The sequence below is a fragment of the Echinops telfairi genome, unplaced genomic scaffold, assembly GCF_000313985.2.
Source record: "Echinops telfairi isolate 266 unplaced genomic scaffold, ASM31398v2 ScPeMD7_11;HRSCAF=52, whole genome shotgun sequence".
Lineage (NCBI taxonomy): Eukaryota > Metazoa > Chordata > Mammalia > Afrosoricida > Tenrecidae > Echinops > Echinops telfairi.
In genome coordinates, this window is record NW_022103908.1 from 4,955,894 (window position 1) to 4,971,001 (window position 15,108).

The window sequence follows — 15,108 nt, forward strand, 5'->3', positions numbered from 1 at the left end:
GAAGGTGAGCATCATGGAATCTGGCTGTACTTCTTTCAAGACAAATTTGTTTGTTTTTCTAGAAGTCATGGTATATTTCATATTCTCCACTAACTCCATAATTCAAATGCATCAACTCTTCTATCTCTTTTATTCATTGCCCTCTTTTCACATGCATAAGAAGTGGTTAAAAATACGCTGGCTAAGTCAGGATGCAGTATAGCACCGATGGAACATATACAACTTTCCTCTAGTTATTTAATGCTCCAACCCCCCCTCTCCCCGCCACACACACAGTATCATGACCCCAATTCTACCTTACAAATCTGGCTAGACCAGAGCATGTACACGGGTACAGATAAGAGCTGGAAACACAGGGAATCCAGGACAGATTAAACCCCTCAGGACCAATAATGAGAGTAGTGATACCAGGAGGGTTAAGGAGAAGGTAGGGGGAGAAAGGGTAACTGATCACAATGATCGACATATAATTCCCTCTCAGGGGGACAAACAACAGAAAAGTGGGTGAAGGGAGGCATTGGCCAGTATAAGACATGAAAAAAAAATTTATAAATTATAAAGGGCTCATGAGGGTGAGGGTAAAGAATGAGGAGCTGATGCCAAGAGCTCCTTGGCATTTAGAAATAAAATGTTTTGAAAATGATGATGGGAACTTATGTAAAAATCTGTTTAACAGAGTGGATGTGTGGATGGATTATGATAAAGGCTATACGAAACCCCGATATTTTGAAAAAGAAAATGTGCTGGCTTGGATCAGACTCACCTTACTCTGCAAAGTTACATTTTTGCTCCTTAACCTTTGAAATAGATCTTGTGCACCAAATAAGACCAACTTGTGCAACATAACTGTGGGTGTTTTTATTTCTTTTAGGATGGTTTTGTTGTCAGAATATTTGCCACAAGCACGGAACCTGTGCTACAACAAGAATTACAACTGAAACTGGCCAGAAAATGCTTACATGCCTGTGGTATCTCACTATTTGATTTGGAAAAGGACTTGCATATTATAAGTAAGATGGCAAAATAAGCCTTTCCCAAAGAATGTTGACATAATGTAAAAAAATGTAGTCAATGTCATTGAACAATGTGTATAGAAATTGTTTAATGGGAACCTAATTTACTATGTAAACTCTCACCAAAACACAATAAAAATATATTTTTAATAAAATTAAAAAATTGTTGGATATAAAATCTCTGTAAACCATCACATAATTCACAATAAGTTCTTTTAAATCAGGGGAAAAATAAGCCTTCCCCTTACATTTAAGTTTTCATATTCTTCATTCTTTAGACAACTAATGCTGTGACTTCTACAGTGTAGCTTATCTTTTTTAGCAGCTGTGTTGATGTCTGTGACTGTACAGCACAATCATGAATCGCTATGTGTGATAGCTAGGGAAAAATAGTTCCTTAAATAGTAGACTAGAAGACCATTGTAAGGTGTTGCCTAATTTACCATTTTTATTTTGAATAGTCCAAAGGAAAATGATACTTAAGAATTGTGCGTGGGCAACTCAGTGGACGTTGTTAGTTTATACAACCCTGTTTACTCAGTTAAACTGTTACAAACTTCTATTTAAAATGTCACTACGATAATAATTCTCTCATTCATGTCTTTAAGTTTCATTTGAATATATTACCAGTATATCCATGGAATAATTCCATTGGTTGTGAAAATGGTAACATGTTGATTAATAATCTGTCCTTTGGATAAGAGAGACCTGTCCTTGCACAGAGTATTTCTGGGCCATAGTGTCTATGTTCATATAATCAGCACCCCTGAGTCCCCATGAAGGTCTCAGACTCTGGTCTCAGTTGTGTCCCAGACTTCCCAGTACCATGCTATTAACGGATAGAATTTTTTGCAAGATCCATCTTTTTCGGTTGCCCTTTCTTTAAATTTAACTAACGACATTATTGCTTTACTTGGCATATTTTAATTTTTTTATTCCCCTGTAGAAAACATTGAAATTGAGATGATGATTTTAAAATTTAAAAAGCTTATACAATTGTTAATAGATTGTATCATTGTACAAGATCATAAATTGTGCTCCATATAAAATTATAATTGATTCAGTTTTGTAATTTTTTAAATGCGTAAGTCTGTATGTGTATATTCATATGTAACTGATTCATAGTGTGGCTACATGAAATGTCCTTTTGTAGAAAACCACTCGGAATAAAGCATCACAAATGTGTGTTCAAATAGCTACATGACATTCTTCAAGTCCCCCAAATGACCCTGTGTCTCCACCAGAGTCACCAACCTTTACATCGTGTTCCTGTGGGAATGGGCCAAATAGTTGTGAGGTTTAAATGAGATATGATTCATGAACTTTCTATTCCCGGGTTCCTAAACAATACTTAATTAAGGGTCATTTATTCATTCAAGGAATACTGTGGATGCTGAATTTTTAAGTGTTTTGTTTACATTAAAAATAATTTGTAGTTTGGGACAAATGGTGTAACTTAAGATAACTTTACCTTTCTTTGGAGTAGTGCAGTACTTTTTATTGTTAAGTGTTTTTGCGTGGTAAGCAGACATGACATATATCATGTCATCCTTACCTTCGAGTGATACTGACTTCTTAATCACCTGAGTTAATGCATGCTATGCTTGAAATTATTCACATGAAGAATGCTGTCGCATTTATTGGTCTCATTGTATACTAGGTACGGGATTTGACGAGGAGTCAGCAATTCTTGGTGCAGGACGAGAGTTTGCTTTAATGAAAACAGCAAATGGAAAGGTAAACTACTCTCTTTTTCATAAAATTAACATTTTCTGCTTTAAGAGACAGTATAGTTAGCTGGTTGGTTTACAGTTAACATTTAAAATGAAATCATCTTTTAAAAAATTTCCCATTAAGGATTTTCTTTTTTATATTCTTAAGATAGTATGAGATAAAATTATGACATTTGACTATAAGCTGTAAAATACTATACTTCAAAATATATCTTTTATTAATAATTTAAATTTGTAATTTTTTGAGTCAGGATAAATTCACATTTTGTGTTTACTTTGGTAAATAGTATGTTTATTATACATTTCTGTACTTGGGAATGCGTAGAAATGCACAGATTAAAAATTGGCAAAAATAGGAGCTTGGACATTTTATACTGCAGAATTTAATTTTGGGGGAATGGATGTTTTGTATCTTGTGGATGTGAGGATAAAGTGAGATAATTTATATTATTCTGAAAATTAAAATTACTAGGCAAATATAGCATGTTTGTAAGTCAGGATTTTTACAATTTGAAAAAATGAATTGAGAAGTGTATGCTTTTCCGAAAGCAGTGAGTGTATTTGTGGAAAGGAATATAAATTTGAAAAAGTTGTTGGTTCTGATCGAACAAACTGTTATGAACTCTGTGTGTTTTAATGTATTCATTTCTCTCTGTTCAGTTTGCAGAAATAAAATAGTGTATAGTAAAAAGGGATTGTGTCCTTGTATTTTTTGTTTTTTTTGATAAATTACTGAATGTCTTTTCCTTTTGTAGGAAAAACCTATTGTACTGTCGGTTCAAAAAGCATTGTATGTAATTCCTTTCTCTCTTTTAATATACAAGATATATTATACTGGCAAATACCAGAGTCTTGGGATTAAGCAAGGTGGTCCTTCAGCAGGAAAATGGGTTGAGCTACCAATTACAAAATCTCCGAAGATCGTTCACTTTTCAGTTGGACACGATGGTTCTCATGCCCTTTTAGTAGCAGAGGATGGAAGCATATTCTTCACAGGCTCTGCTAGTAAAGGAGAAGATGGAGAGTCAAGTAAGTTGGCTGATCACTGGGCACTCAGTCATAATACTCTGGAGTGTCTCTCACATTCGACCCAGCCCACCAAGCCCCTTGCTGTCAAGTTGGTACTAGGAAGCAACCTCTTCATTTCACTCAAACACTGACCTCATCAAATATAAATAGAAGATTTGTACATTGGGATATATTTATTTATTTAAATTTTTAAATTTTATTGGGGGCTCTTACAGCTCTTACCATAGCCCATACATACATCCATCATGTCAAACACATCTGACATATGTTGTCATCTTTTCAAAACATGTTCTTTCTACTTGAGCTTTTGGTATCGGCTCATTATTTTTTCCTCCCTCCTCCACCCTCCCTCCCCCAAGAATATATTTATTTAATGGTGGTAGTATACTGTTCATTAAAGAACTATGGTTGCCAATTTTATTTTGAAATATGTATTCATGGCCTTTTATATGCCTTATGGATACATGGCTATTCATATGAGACTATGCCAGTATCTAATGGAACAATGATTTATTCCATTAGATTATTTTAGGAAACTAAACTTTTCAAGGGATGTATATTTCAGAATGAAGGCAAACTGTGCAGCCTTGTGTAAGAGGGTCAGCTGTAGATCACTGTTCTTGGGTCTTTTTTCTGTAAAAACAATAGTCATAATGGAAAAATAATTTCAATCTCTTACATACTTTCAGATTGCCCCTCAGAGTATTATTTCTCCTTTCATTTGTAACTTTTCTTGTGCTTGATAGCACTGTAGAGTAGCACCTTTATGGGGATTAGGTTTTAGAAGTAAATGCCTTAAGGCAAAAATTATGTCTCAATAAAATTTACCCGGGGAAAATCCCTTCAGAGACTCATGAAGTGCCTTGGTATCTCTCAGGTACTTCAGTACACTCAGGCCCCTTGCTCCCAGTGCTTTTCTTTGGTTGAGCAGCGGCTACAAGGCACCGTGTGTATGGATCCTGCTGTCTGAAAAATACATGTTGGTATCTTTAAACACCAGAATTATACCCAGCACAGCACTGTTTTTATTCCAAAAGGTTTGCAGGTTTTATCACAAAAGAATCAGCAGATTGATGTCTCCTGTCTTTTTGTTCATTCTTGGGACTTAAGGACCTTGTAAGCAGGGGTGCTCAAACCACCCACATTTCAATTTATTCTCTTCTTCTCCAAATGTGCCTCTCCTACCCTCCTAGCGCCTTTATAGCCTCTCATTGGCCTACTATGGATGTTTAGTAACTGTGTGGTATGAATGTGGGCTCTAGCTTGAGCGTATGTGTCGAGTTTGAAGAAAAGGGAAATATATATTTCCCTATGTATATATCATTCACACATACTTCCCCACGTCATTCATACATAATATAAATCATTCACATATATATGAATATGATAGTTCAATGGTATTGATAGTGTGAATAGCTAAGCAGAGACTACCCTGGAAGTTAGGTAGAAATTTGGTGTCTCCCATTGGAATTTCAGTGTGCTGAAAAGAAATCTGATCTTAGCCAAATGAGGCTTGTAGGTTGGTTGACTACTTATAATTGGCATATTGGGAAGGACAGGCTTCCCAATGCAAATAACATCCTCTTCTCCTTCCCCCGGTGGGGCTTTATATGGAAACTGCTATTTATACATAAGTCAGTTTCTGTCCAGTTGATTCCAACAGACAGGTCTTCACATGTGTGAGAATAGAACTGTGCCCCATAGAATTGCAGTGGTTGGTTTTTCTGAAGTGCAGAATCGGCAGGCTTTTCCCCCCAAGGAACTCTGGGAGGACTCAAACTTCCAACCCTTCGTTTAGTAACTGAACACATGAACTGTTTGTGCTACCCAGTGACCCCAATTATCTGTACACATAAGTATTAAATTCTTTTTCTTTCTTTGTCTTTTAAGCCAAGAGCAGAAGGCAGTCAAAACCCTATAAGCCTAAAAAGATAATTAAAATGGAAGGAAAGATTGTGGTCTATACAGCCTGCAATAATGGAAGTAGTTCTGTTATTTCTAAGGATGGAGAACTATACATGTTTGGAAAAGATGCCATTTACTCTGATAGTTCAAGTAAGTTAAAATAAAATGTTACATTTTATGGAAACAAAAAGACCAATACTAATCGTTGTGTATTGTAAAGATAAGGCTGAAAATCAATACTTGAGCATATCTTTGTTCTTTAGTATTTTTCCCAGCCACATTTTTTGGTGCTTTCCTAACGGCATGTAAGGGCTCAAACCATGTCAGGTCATTCGATAGCTGTCACCGTACATCTTTGCAATTATGTCAAATACTGAAAATGGAAGTTTTGAAGTGTATTTAATGGAAAGCCCGAGGCTACTAAAGGGTCCAAGACCACCTTAAAGGAAGAATAACTTAAATCTAAGTTAATAATGGAGAACAGTATCCCCAGTGTGATACAAGATTGATATTTGAAATTTAAATAAAACAAGTTGCTTTGATTTTTAAAAAACTATTTAAGTTGGTATATTAAATACCTACTTGAAAAAATGTGACTGATTTTTTCTGCCATTACTACTTTCGACAAGATTAAATGTGTTTCAGTCAACTTAAAGTTGATGCAAAAAATATGTTAATATGGGTGGCACTTGATAGAACAGGCCGTAGGGGAAGTTAGGAGATAGCTATGTGTTGGATTGTGGCTGAACGCATTGTAGGTTCAAAAAAGACAGAAAAGCATTATTTTGGGAAATTTCATAGGTTCCTATAAAACTAATGTCACTTCAGTATACTGAGACAAGTATTTTACTGTGTTTGGGAGAGACAGATTAGTGCAGGTAAAGTAGATAATTTATGGGATCCGTGTGCCAGGCCACCATAGTCTGAGGACCACTAATTCTTCTGAGCATTGCTGAGAAACTGACCTTACAACAGGGCTTGGGGGCAGTAAGCTTGACCGTATGCCACAGTGAAGATTGATCCCAAGTCTGGGTGGTAGCATTGTGAGGTTCATTCAAGCTATACAATACAAGTTTGTGGCAGCTTTTCTAGTCTTTTGGCTACTCACCTCTCACTCTGTCATTTATTTATTTATTTTGGTCCCAGAATTGAGGAGTTTTGTACTTGAGTGCTCTTCTTATTCCACTGACTATTTTTCCATGGATTCCTACTAAATGCGTATCTTTCCTATAGGTTTGGTAACTGATTTGAAGGGCCACTTTGTGACTCAGGTAGCAATGGGCAAAGCTCATACTTGTGTTTTAATGAAGAGCGGAGAAGTGTGGACATTTGGTGTGAACAATAAAGGGCAGTGTGGACGAGACACAGGCGCCATGAACCAAGGAGGGAAAGGTAATTGATGGCCATTAAAATTCACGCGGTCTTTGCTTTTACTTCCGAGGAATGTGTGTTAGAGTTCTGCCTTTTCAGACTAAGAGACTCTGGTCTCCTATGTACACGTAAGGAAGAATATTGAATTTCACACTTGTTTGTCAATAGTCATTGAGAAAGGTGTATTACTGGAAAATTCAAATGCTTTAGATTTTCAGTCCTTGAGCAAAGGAACCTGCTTATTATATGATTCCCCCCCCCCCATTCTTTACAAAGCGTAATAGTGCCTCTCTGATTTAGCATTCTTGGTGACTAAATTATTCTGAAAAGTGTTTTCAAACACGTAATTAGCTTCCTTTGTTCCACACATTTTCTGTTTGCCATTTTTCACAGCAGTCATATCTGGCACACACTTTTCCTGCTTCCCTGAATGTACTACCGTTAACTTAATCTGTTTTGACAGTTGAGAATGATCCTTAGGAATATCTGAATATTTCACCAAGAAATGATTACATTATAGATTCACCTTCTTTACATTATCTGGTGCCCAAATCCTCAGGCTATTGAAGTAAAGAAAGGGGCTCATCTTCTGACTCCTCTCTTACTGGGATCATTAGGGGGAAATATGTGTCTGTTTGTTTCTTGCTTTCAATTTCCACTTTTAGCTCCTATTAATAGGTATAATATATACTAAATATTATATATTTGGCACATAAAGTATAAGCTATTTTGTGCTTATAGAACTAATAATCCATTATTCATATTTTTCTCAAATTGTTTTACCTCACAATTGTGTCTGGAATCTTTGTGGGTCCATTTAAAACTCGATGATTCATGTTGATTACTATGTAATAAACCACAACCCTAATGTACCATAATTATTTACACATTTTCTTGTAGCTTTATCAGTTTCTTTCCAATAGAGATGGTTAAAACTTCCTTGGGCATGGTTTTTGGTGAACATATGGTACTTTCTCTAGTTTGCTGATTGGATTATAGATTCCAGCTTTACTACTGCCATCTTAAAAGAGATTGAACTAATGTATGTATATTCTCACAAGCAGGGTATAAATTTTGACAGTAATCTGATAATAGTTGGTATAACTGATAACATAGTCTGGTAATACTTGTTATCTGTCAGTTTCATGGACATGAAGTGATATTTCCTGGTAATATTTTACTTGTTTAATTGAAGTATAATGCACACACATAAAAGGAGACATAGCTTAAGATACATTTCTGAATTTTCACTAACTGAACATGGGCAGGCAACCAGTGCCCAGATTACATAAGATAGAGTATATTATGCGCACTCAGAAACCTCTTCTTTCTAAACCTCTCTAGTTACTATTCGTGGTCCTGTCAGCCCTGTAGATTTGTGTTGCACACTTTTGCACATCACGTAACTGGAAGCATACGTTATTCAGTCTGCTGTGTCCAGCTGTTTTCGAACTTTTTTTCCCACTCAACACTGATGTTCATGTCATTCATCCATGCTACCATGAGTACTTGCAGATTTTCCATTCTAGTTCTGTCGTATTAAATTGTATGGCTACATCATCATATGTTCAACCTCTCCAGGTTGTTTCCAGTTTTAGTTACTATGAAAAGTGTTGCTTATGAACATTCTAGATAATGGCTTTTTTAAAAATATTGAAATCATTTTATTGGGGGCTCGTGCAGCTCTTATCACAATCCATTTGTCCATCCATTGTGTCAAGCACATTTATTTGTACATATGTTCCCATCATCATTTTCAAAACATTTCTTTCTACTTCAGCCCTTGGTATCAGCTCATTTTTATGTCTTACACCAGCCACTGTCTCCCATCACTCACTTCTGTTGTCCATCCCCCTGGGAGGGGGTTATGTGTAGGTGATTGTGATCAGTTTCCCCTTTCTCCGCCCACCTTACTCTTACCCTCCTGGTATTGCTACTCTCATTATTGGTCCTGAGGGGGTTTATCTGCCCTGGATTCCCTATATTTCCAGCTCTTATCTGTACCAGTGTACATGCTCTAGACTAGCCATATTTGTAAGGTAGAATTGGGGTAATGATAGTGGGGGAGGGTGGCCAAGAGCATTAAAGAACTAGAGGGAAGTTGTATGTTTCGTCAGTGCTATACTCCACCCTGACTGGCTCATCTCTTCCTTGTGGGCCTTCTGTAAGGGGATTTCCAGTTGTCTACAGATGAGTTTTGGGTCTCCACACCACGCTCCCCCTCATTCACATTGATATGATTTTTTTGTTCTGGGCCTTTGATGTCTGATACCTGTGATCCCATCGACACCTCATGATCACACAGGCTGGTGTGCTTCTTCCATGTGGGCTTTGTTGCTTCTCAGTTAGATGTCTGTCTGTTTATCTTCAAGCCTTTAAGACCCCAGATGCTATATCTTGTAATAGCCAGGCACCATCAGGTTTCTTCACCACATTTGCTTATGCACCCATTTTGTCTCCAGCGATTGTCTTGGGAAGGTGAGCATCACAGAATGCTGGGTTATTAGAACAAAGTGTTCTTGTCTTGAGGGAGTACTGGAGTGGAGGCCCAATGTCCGCCTGCTACCTTAATACTTAACATATAAATATATGTACGTAGATCTATTTCTCTATCATTATATATAAATATATTTACATATGTATATGGCTATATTTAGACCTCTATAGATGTCCCTTGCCTCCTAGTTCTTTCCTCTATTTCCTTTTACTTTCCTCTTGTCCCCCTATCATGTTTGGCTTTCATTCAGGTTTCAGTAATTCCTCTCAGCTACATTGCCCTTGATCAAGGTCCACCAGGTATCCTGTGCCCTCCTTGCCATCAGTTTTAGATCATTTGTTGTTCCCTTGTCCCTGGGTTGTTGACAGCCTCTTCCTTTTCCCTACTTCCCCTCTCCTGTGTCCCCCTGGAACTATTGGTCCCATTTTTTTCTCTTCTGGATTATTATATATCCCGTCTTTTGGAGAACACATGTGCATTTCCTTTGGATATAGACCTTAGAACAGAATTAAGTTTGAGTATGTCTTCAAAATTATCTTTTCTTAATTTGCTTGCCTTTTTTAATTCTTTGGTAGGACTTTTGCTTATAATTATTATTACTATATTTTGCATATCAGGTTGTATGTGTTTCATATACCTTTGATTACTTTTTACTATATATATGTATCTATATATTTTTTACTATATATATGTATCTATATATCTATATATATTTACTAGACATATGTATCTATATATATTTCTGTCTACCCATATAGCTATGTTTTCATTTGTTGTATGTAGTTCTGAAATGTTTCTGTCAACATTTCCCACCTCCTCCACCCACACTCCCACCCCCATTTTTAAAATGGCATTGTAGGCGTTTGGGGTAGTGAGTTTGAGGCTTCTATTTTCCATATGAATTAAAATCACTCTAATTGGCCTTTTTATTAGAATGCCATTGAATTTAGAGGTGTATTTGGGGATAAAATATTGTACTTTGGGATGCTTAAACGAGTAATGCATTTACAACCTGGTAAAAGTAAATTCTCCATTATGTAGAGCTAATATTGTTAGAAATAGGTGACAAAGTCCTAGAGTGTTGCTTTGTGTTAACTCTAGAAATAAGTATCCAATGGTTAGTTATCTAACCTGTACACTAGAAGTAATAAAAATGAAGAAGATAAATACATTGAGTTGTCTTGTATGCAGTAATAGCCCTCTGCTAGGCATTGTTGATGGTATAAAATAGACGAGAATAAGTTTGAGAGAAATAAATGAGAGAGAGTAAGACATAATTTGCTTTTGAGTCTCGAAATAAGTCTAATAGGGAACACAAACAAATTACTCAATCCCCGTAGGTTTGCACCCCCATTATTATGCGCCTGGGCAGTGGTGGTGAAGTGCTGTCCAGTTGGCGCAACTCATAGTCACCTTATATTAAGGTGACCAGACAGCCAGCTTTTGAACAATTTGTCCCCCGTCCCACGGCGTTTTAAAAAAGTCCCGATTTTTGGAAAGAATGCTCGACGAGCTAGGGAAGACCAAATTTTTCATCAAGAACACCCCCCACCCCAACCCCCAGTCAATGGTGTCCCGCTTTACCAATGTTAAAATCTGGTCACCTTACCTTATATACAACAGAGGAAGCACTGCCTGGTCTTGCAGCATCTTCACAGTTGGTATGTTTGCGCCCGTTACATACTCTTACAGCACTGACTCTCTATGACCCATCACAGTTTTCTTTTTATATTTATGTCTGTGATGATTTAATGTCTACTTTCTCCTAAGATACAATGATGGACTCAAACATTTTTTTTAATTGGGAGGACTGTACAGGGCCAGGCAGTGTTTTATTCTGTGCACAGCTAAGAGATCTGGCATTGCCATGCCTATTGATGGAGGAGGAGGAAATGAGTGTGCTTATTGGTGGTCTCTAAAGGAAGTGTGATTTTTGTTGTTGTTGTTGTTTTGGTATTTTATTATTCCTTTGTATTTTTCACTCGGATTATTGTGTTTTCTATGCATATTTTAATTGGGAAATAGTAATTATTAGCCTCATTAGCATGGGAATAATATACATTTAAAAACTCTACATTGATCTATCAAATAGGTTTTGGGGTTGAAAATATGGCAACAGCAATGGATGAGGACCTGGAGGAAGAACTGGATGAGAAAGACGAGAAGTCCATGATGTGCCCGCCGGGCATGCACAAGTGGAAGCTGGAGCAGTGCATGGTGTGCACGGTCTGCGGGGACTGCACCGGTTACGGAGCCAGCTGTGTCAGTAGTGGGCGCCCAGACCGGGTCCCTGGAGGGTAAGGAAGGGAGGAGTACTGAGGAAATAAATACTGCTGGAAAATGTGCAGCATACATGCCTTTTCTAAAATGATGTGAGTGTACTTTTCCTTAAAGGCATATGAATACATAAGTATTTTTTTCTTTCAGTCATTTTCTGTTATCATGCTACTCTCCCATATAATGCATTTAACAACATTTCTCTCTCATTTAAGTCAGTTTCACCATTATTTAGAAGCAGATCAGAAGTGTTTTCAACACTTGGGGCTATACCTTCATTTCTTAATGCTCCTTCAATACTATCCATTTTTGTGGAACATAACTTTTTTCTGAGTAAGGCTATCAAATATATTGCAAGCTCAATTAGGCATAGGTGTACTGTTTGCAGTTTAAGGAGTTCAGTTCCAAAGTTGCTTGTTGTATTATTTGTTTTATTGGATCACTTTTTTTTTCTTTTTTCTTCAGTATTCATTATTATTTCAGGCACCCTGATAGCGCAGTGATTAAGCATTTGGCTGCTAACTGAAAGGTCAGAGGTTTCAACTCGCCAGCTGCTCCTGTGGAGAAAAGACCTGGCGATCAGCTCCGAGGAGGTGTAAAACTTAGGACCCTCGAGAGGTGCATTTCTGCGCTGTCCTGTAGGGTTGTTCTGAAGTTACAGTCGACCCCACATAATAACAATACGATAGGATTTGCACTTCGTATTTAATCTTTAAGTCTGACAGAATTGGACTACCAGTTTCTCCCTAGCTTCCAGAAGAGATGTTTGGTTTTGTGTTTACACCATCAGTTAAGGTCAACTGAACATACTGAGTGTCCTGTGTGAGAGCCCCAATCATTGGCTATTTTGTGGGAGTTGAGGTATATGGGCAAGGAAAGCCCAGGGGGTGGTCAGCTCCTCCCATGTCACTGACCCCTCTGATAGCATCATTTCTCTAGCTGTCCCCAGCGTTTCTTCCCAGTCCTGCCTAGATTGGCTGCCACTATAAGTCTAGGTGGATACTAGACATAAAGTAACAGTTAAGTCGATCATTTGTTTTTTGTCTTAAGGCTACTGAAATATTGAATATTGAAATAAAAGTTTAAAAAAACCAAATTTACTATATTTTAGAGTATGTAAAAAATCTTTGACTTAAAAACAATATTAATTCCATTGAGCTATATGTTTAGTTCTGTTTCCTATGTCTAAATATCCAATTGTTTGTACTTGAATTTACTTTGGAGATGTGCAGAGATTCTGTTATTACTTATTTAACAACATTGGAGTTGAGATTTATCCTCTTATCTTTCCCAAAGTGTATCTATGAAAATTCACTGTCCCTGACCTCTGAGTTTAAGCAACTGGTCTAGATCCTAAAGGAGTCACCTGAGTCCTCTGGCCCCTCTCGGAACTAATGATCCCTCTTTGTGTGTGCTTTCTTCCTCTAGAGATGCCCTGTTAGTTTCTAATAACTACTCACGGATCTGTTCCATGCTAGCACAGTCATGTACAGGAATTTCTTTGTAAAGCTTCAATAAATGAATGAATGAAGTGTACATAGAAATATATTACAGGAGGACATAAACATCTATTCAAAATGACTTCCTTTTGTATTTTAATTATGATAAAATTGAAACTACTTATTTTAGAGTAAACTTATAATGAAACAGACTCTTAAAATACTGCTCACAGGTTTTCCAGCTGTGCATCTCAACACGTGAATTTTTCTGTGTAGCCTCTGATCTCCCAAACTGTCAGCAACGCTTGCTTGGCACAGCCGGGAGTTTTACAGGGCAATTAGCGGTGCCTGTTGCCAGGTAGATTCTTCTTGTCCATCCTCAACTATGGATAACAGCAGGCTCAGGAAGCTGCTTAAGGTGTATGTGGACTGGGCCAGTGAATAACAGTAAAGCTATGATTTCTACATCTTCAGAACATAATATGCCACTGAGAAGCTCCTTGTCCACCAGCAGGCTCGCCAAGGTCTTGGAGTATTTTTATCCTTTTGTTATACACAAACACCCCGAAGTCTGCAGCCCCTGGAAGGGAGAGGAGTGGACGCGTGGTGCTGGGCCGTCTGGAGAGTGCCCACCCTCTGATCTTGTAGAGAGCCACACCTTTTGGCTTTGCTTTTTGGTGTGTGGTTTTTTGTTTTTTTGTGGGTTTTTTGGTGTGTGTTTTTAAACCAACCATTACATCCAATCCCTGTGATACTTCAGCTGCTACTGTTTTACTAATTGTGAAAACTTTCAAAAGACACTTCTTGTTAATAGTGGCTTTCAAAGTAGCAGACTGGGTCGCCATGTATTTTCTCTAGAAATACGAGGGGGCTTCAAAAAGTTCATGGTAAAGCAAAATTAACAGTGCAGTTTTTTTTCATGAACATCTTGAAGCTGTCTTCGCACCAGTTTTACTTATCAGTTTTAATAAAATCTGATTTGCGATGGAAAGCTTAACAAAATTTTGTTTATAACTAACTATTCATTTGTTCGTACATTTTCTTTAAAATGGATACCTCTTGATCCAAAAGGGTAATTTCTTTTTCTTTTTTTCCCCTCCCAAATCATTTTATTGGGGGGCTCGTGCAACTCTTACCACAATCCATACATACATCCATTTTATCAAGCACATTTGTACATTTGTTGCCATCATCATTCTCAAAACATTTGCTTTCTACTTGAGCCCTTGGAATCAGCTCATTTTTCCCCTCCCTCCCTGCTCCCCCGTCCCTCATGAACCCTTGATAATTCATATATTATTTTATCGTATCTTACACTGCCTGACGTCTCCATTCACACCCTTTATTGTTGTCCCTCCTCCATGGAGGGGATTAAATGTAGATCCTTGTAATCTGTCCGTCCCCCCCCAAAGGGTAATTTCATTGCTGATTCATTTAATCTCTGAGTTTGGAAAGGCAGTGATTAAAAACAAAAACCTTTTGAGAATTTCAGCTAAACACGTTTCTTTCCCCCTCCTCTTGTCCTTTAAGCATCTGTGGTTGTGGCTCTGGGGAGTCTGGCTGTGCTGTGTGTGGCTGTTGCAAGGCTTGTGCAAGAGAGCTGGATGGTCAAGAAGCACGGCAGCGAGGGATTCTTGATGCAGTGAAAGAGATGATACCTTTAGATCTTCTTTTAGGTAATGTGATTGGCTAAAACACCTGGTCCTCAATTTAATAATCCTCATAGTGTAAGCATTTTCTATGGGGGTAAGCAGATAAGAAGGGTGTATGTACACAGTGCTGCTTTTACCATAGTGGGCGATAGGCCCTTAATTAAGGAATGAGATTTCCCCTCTTTTGTTCTG

The 15,108-nt window shown here is 37.6% G+C and overlaps 1 protein-coding gene across 1 annotated transcript in view; it reads left to right on the plus strand.

The window, feature by feature from the left end:
* The window catches only part of MYCBP2 (MYC binding protein 2), a 284,541-nt gene that overhangs the window by 66,180 nt on the left and 203,253 nt on the right, over window positions 1–15,108 (plus strand). The window contains exons 10-16 of the mRNA XM_004711247.4: window positions 872–1,010; window positions 2,674–2,750; window positions 3,571–3,775; window positions 5,666–5,830; window positions 6,914–7,072; window positions 11,641–11,845; window positions 14,795–14,940. Of these exons, the coding sequence (XP_004711304.1) occupies window positions 872–1,010; window positions 2,674–2,750; window positions 3,571–3,775; window positions 5,666–5,830; window positions 6,914–7,072; window positions 11,641–11,845; window positions 14,795–14,940 (1,096 nt within the window). The remainder of the gene's footprint in view (window positions 1–871; window positions 1,011–2,673; window positions 2,751–3,570; window positions 3,776–5,665; window positions 5,831–6,913; window positions 7,073–11,640; window positions 11,846–14,794; window positions 14,941–15,108) is intronic.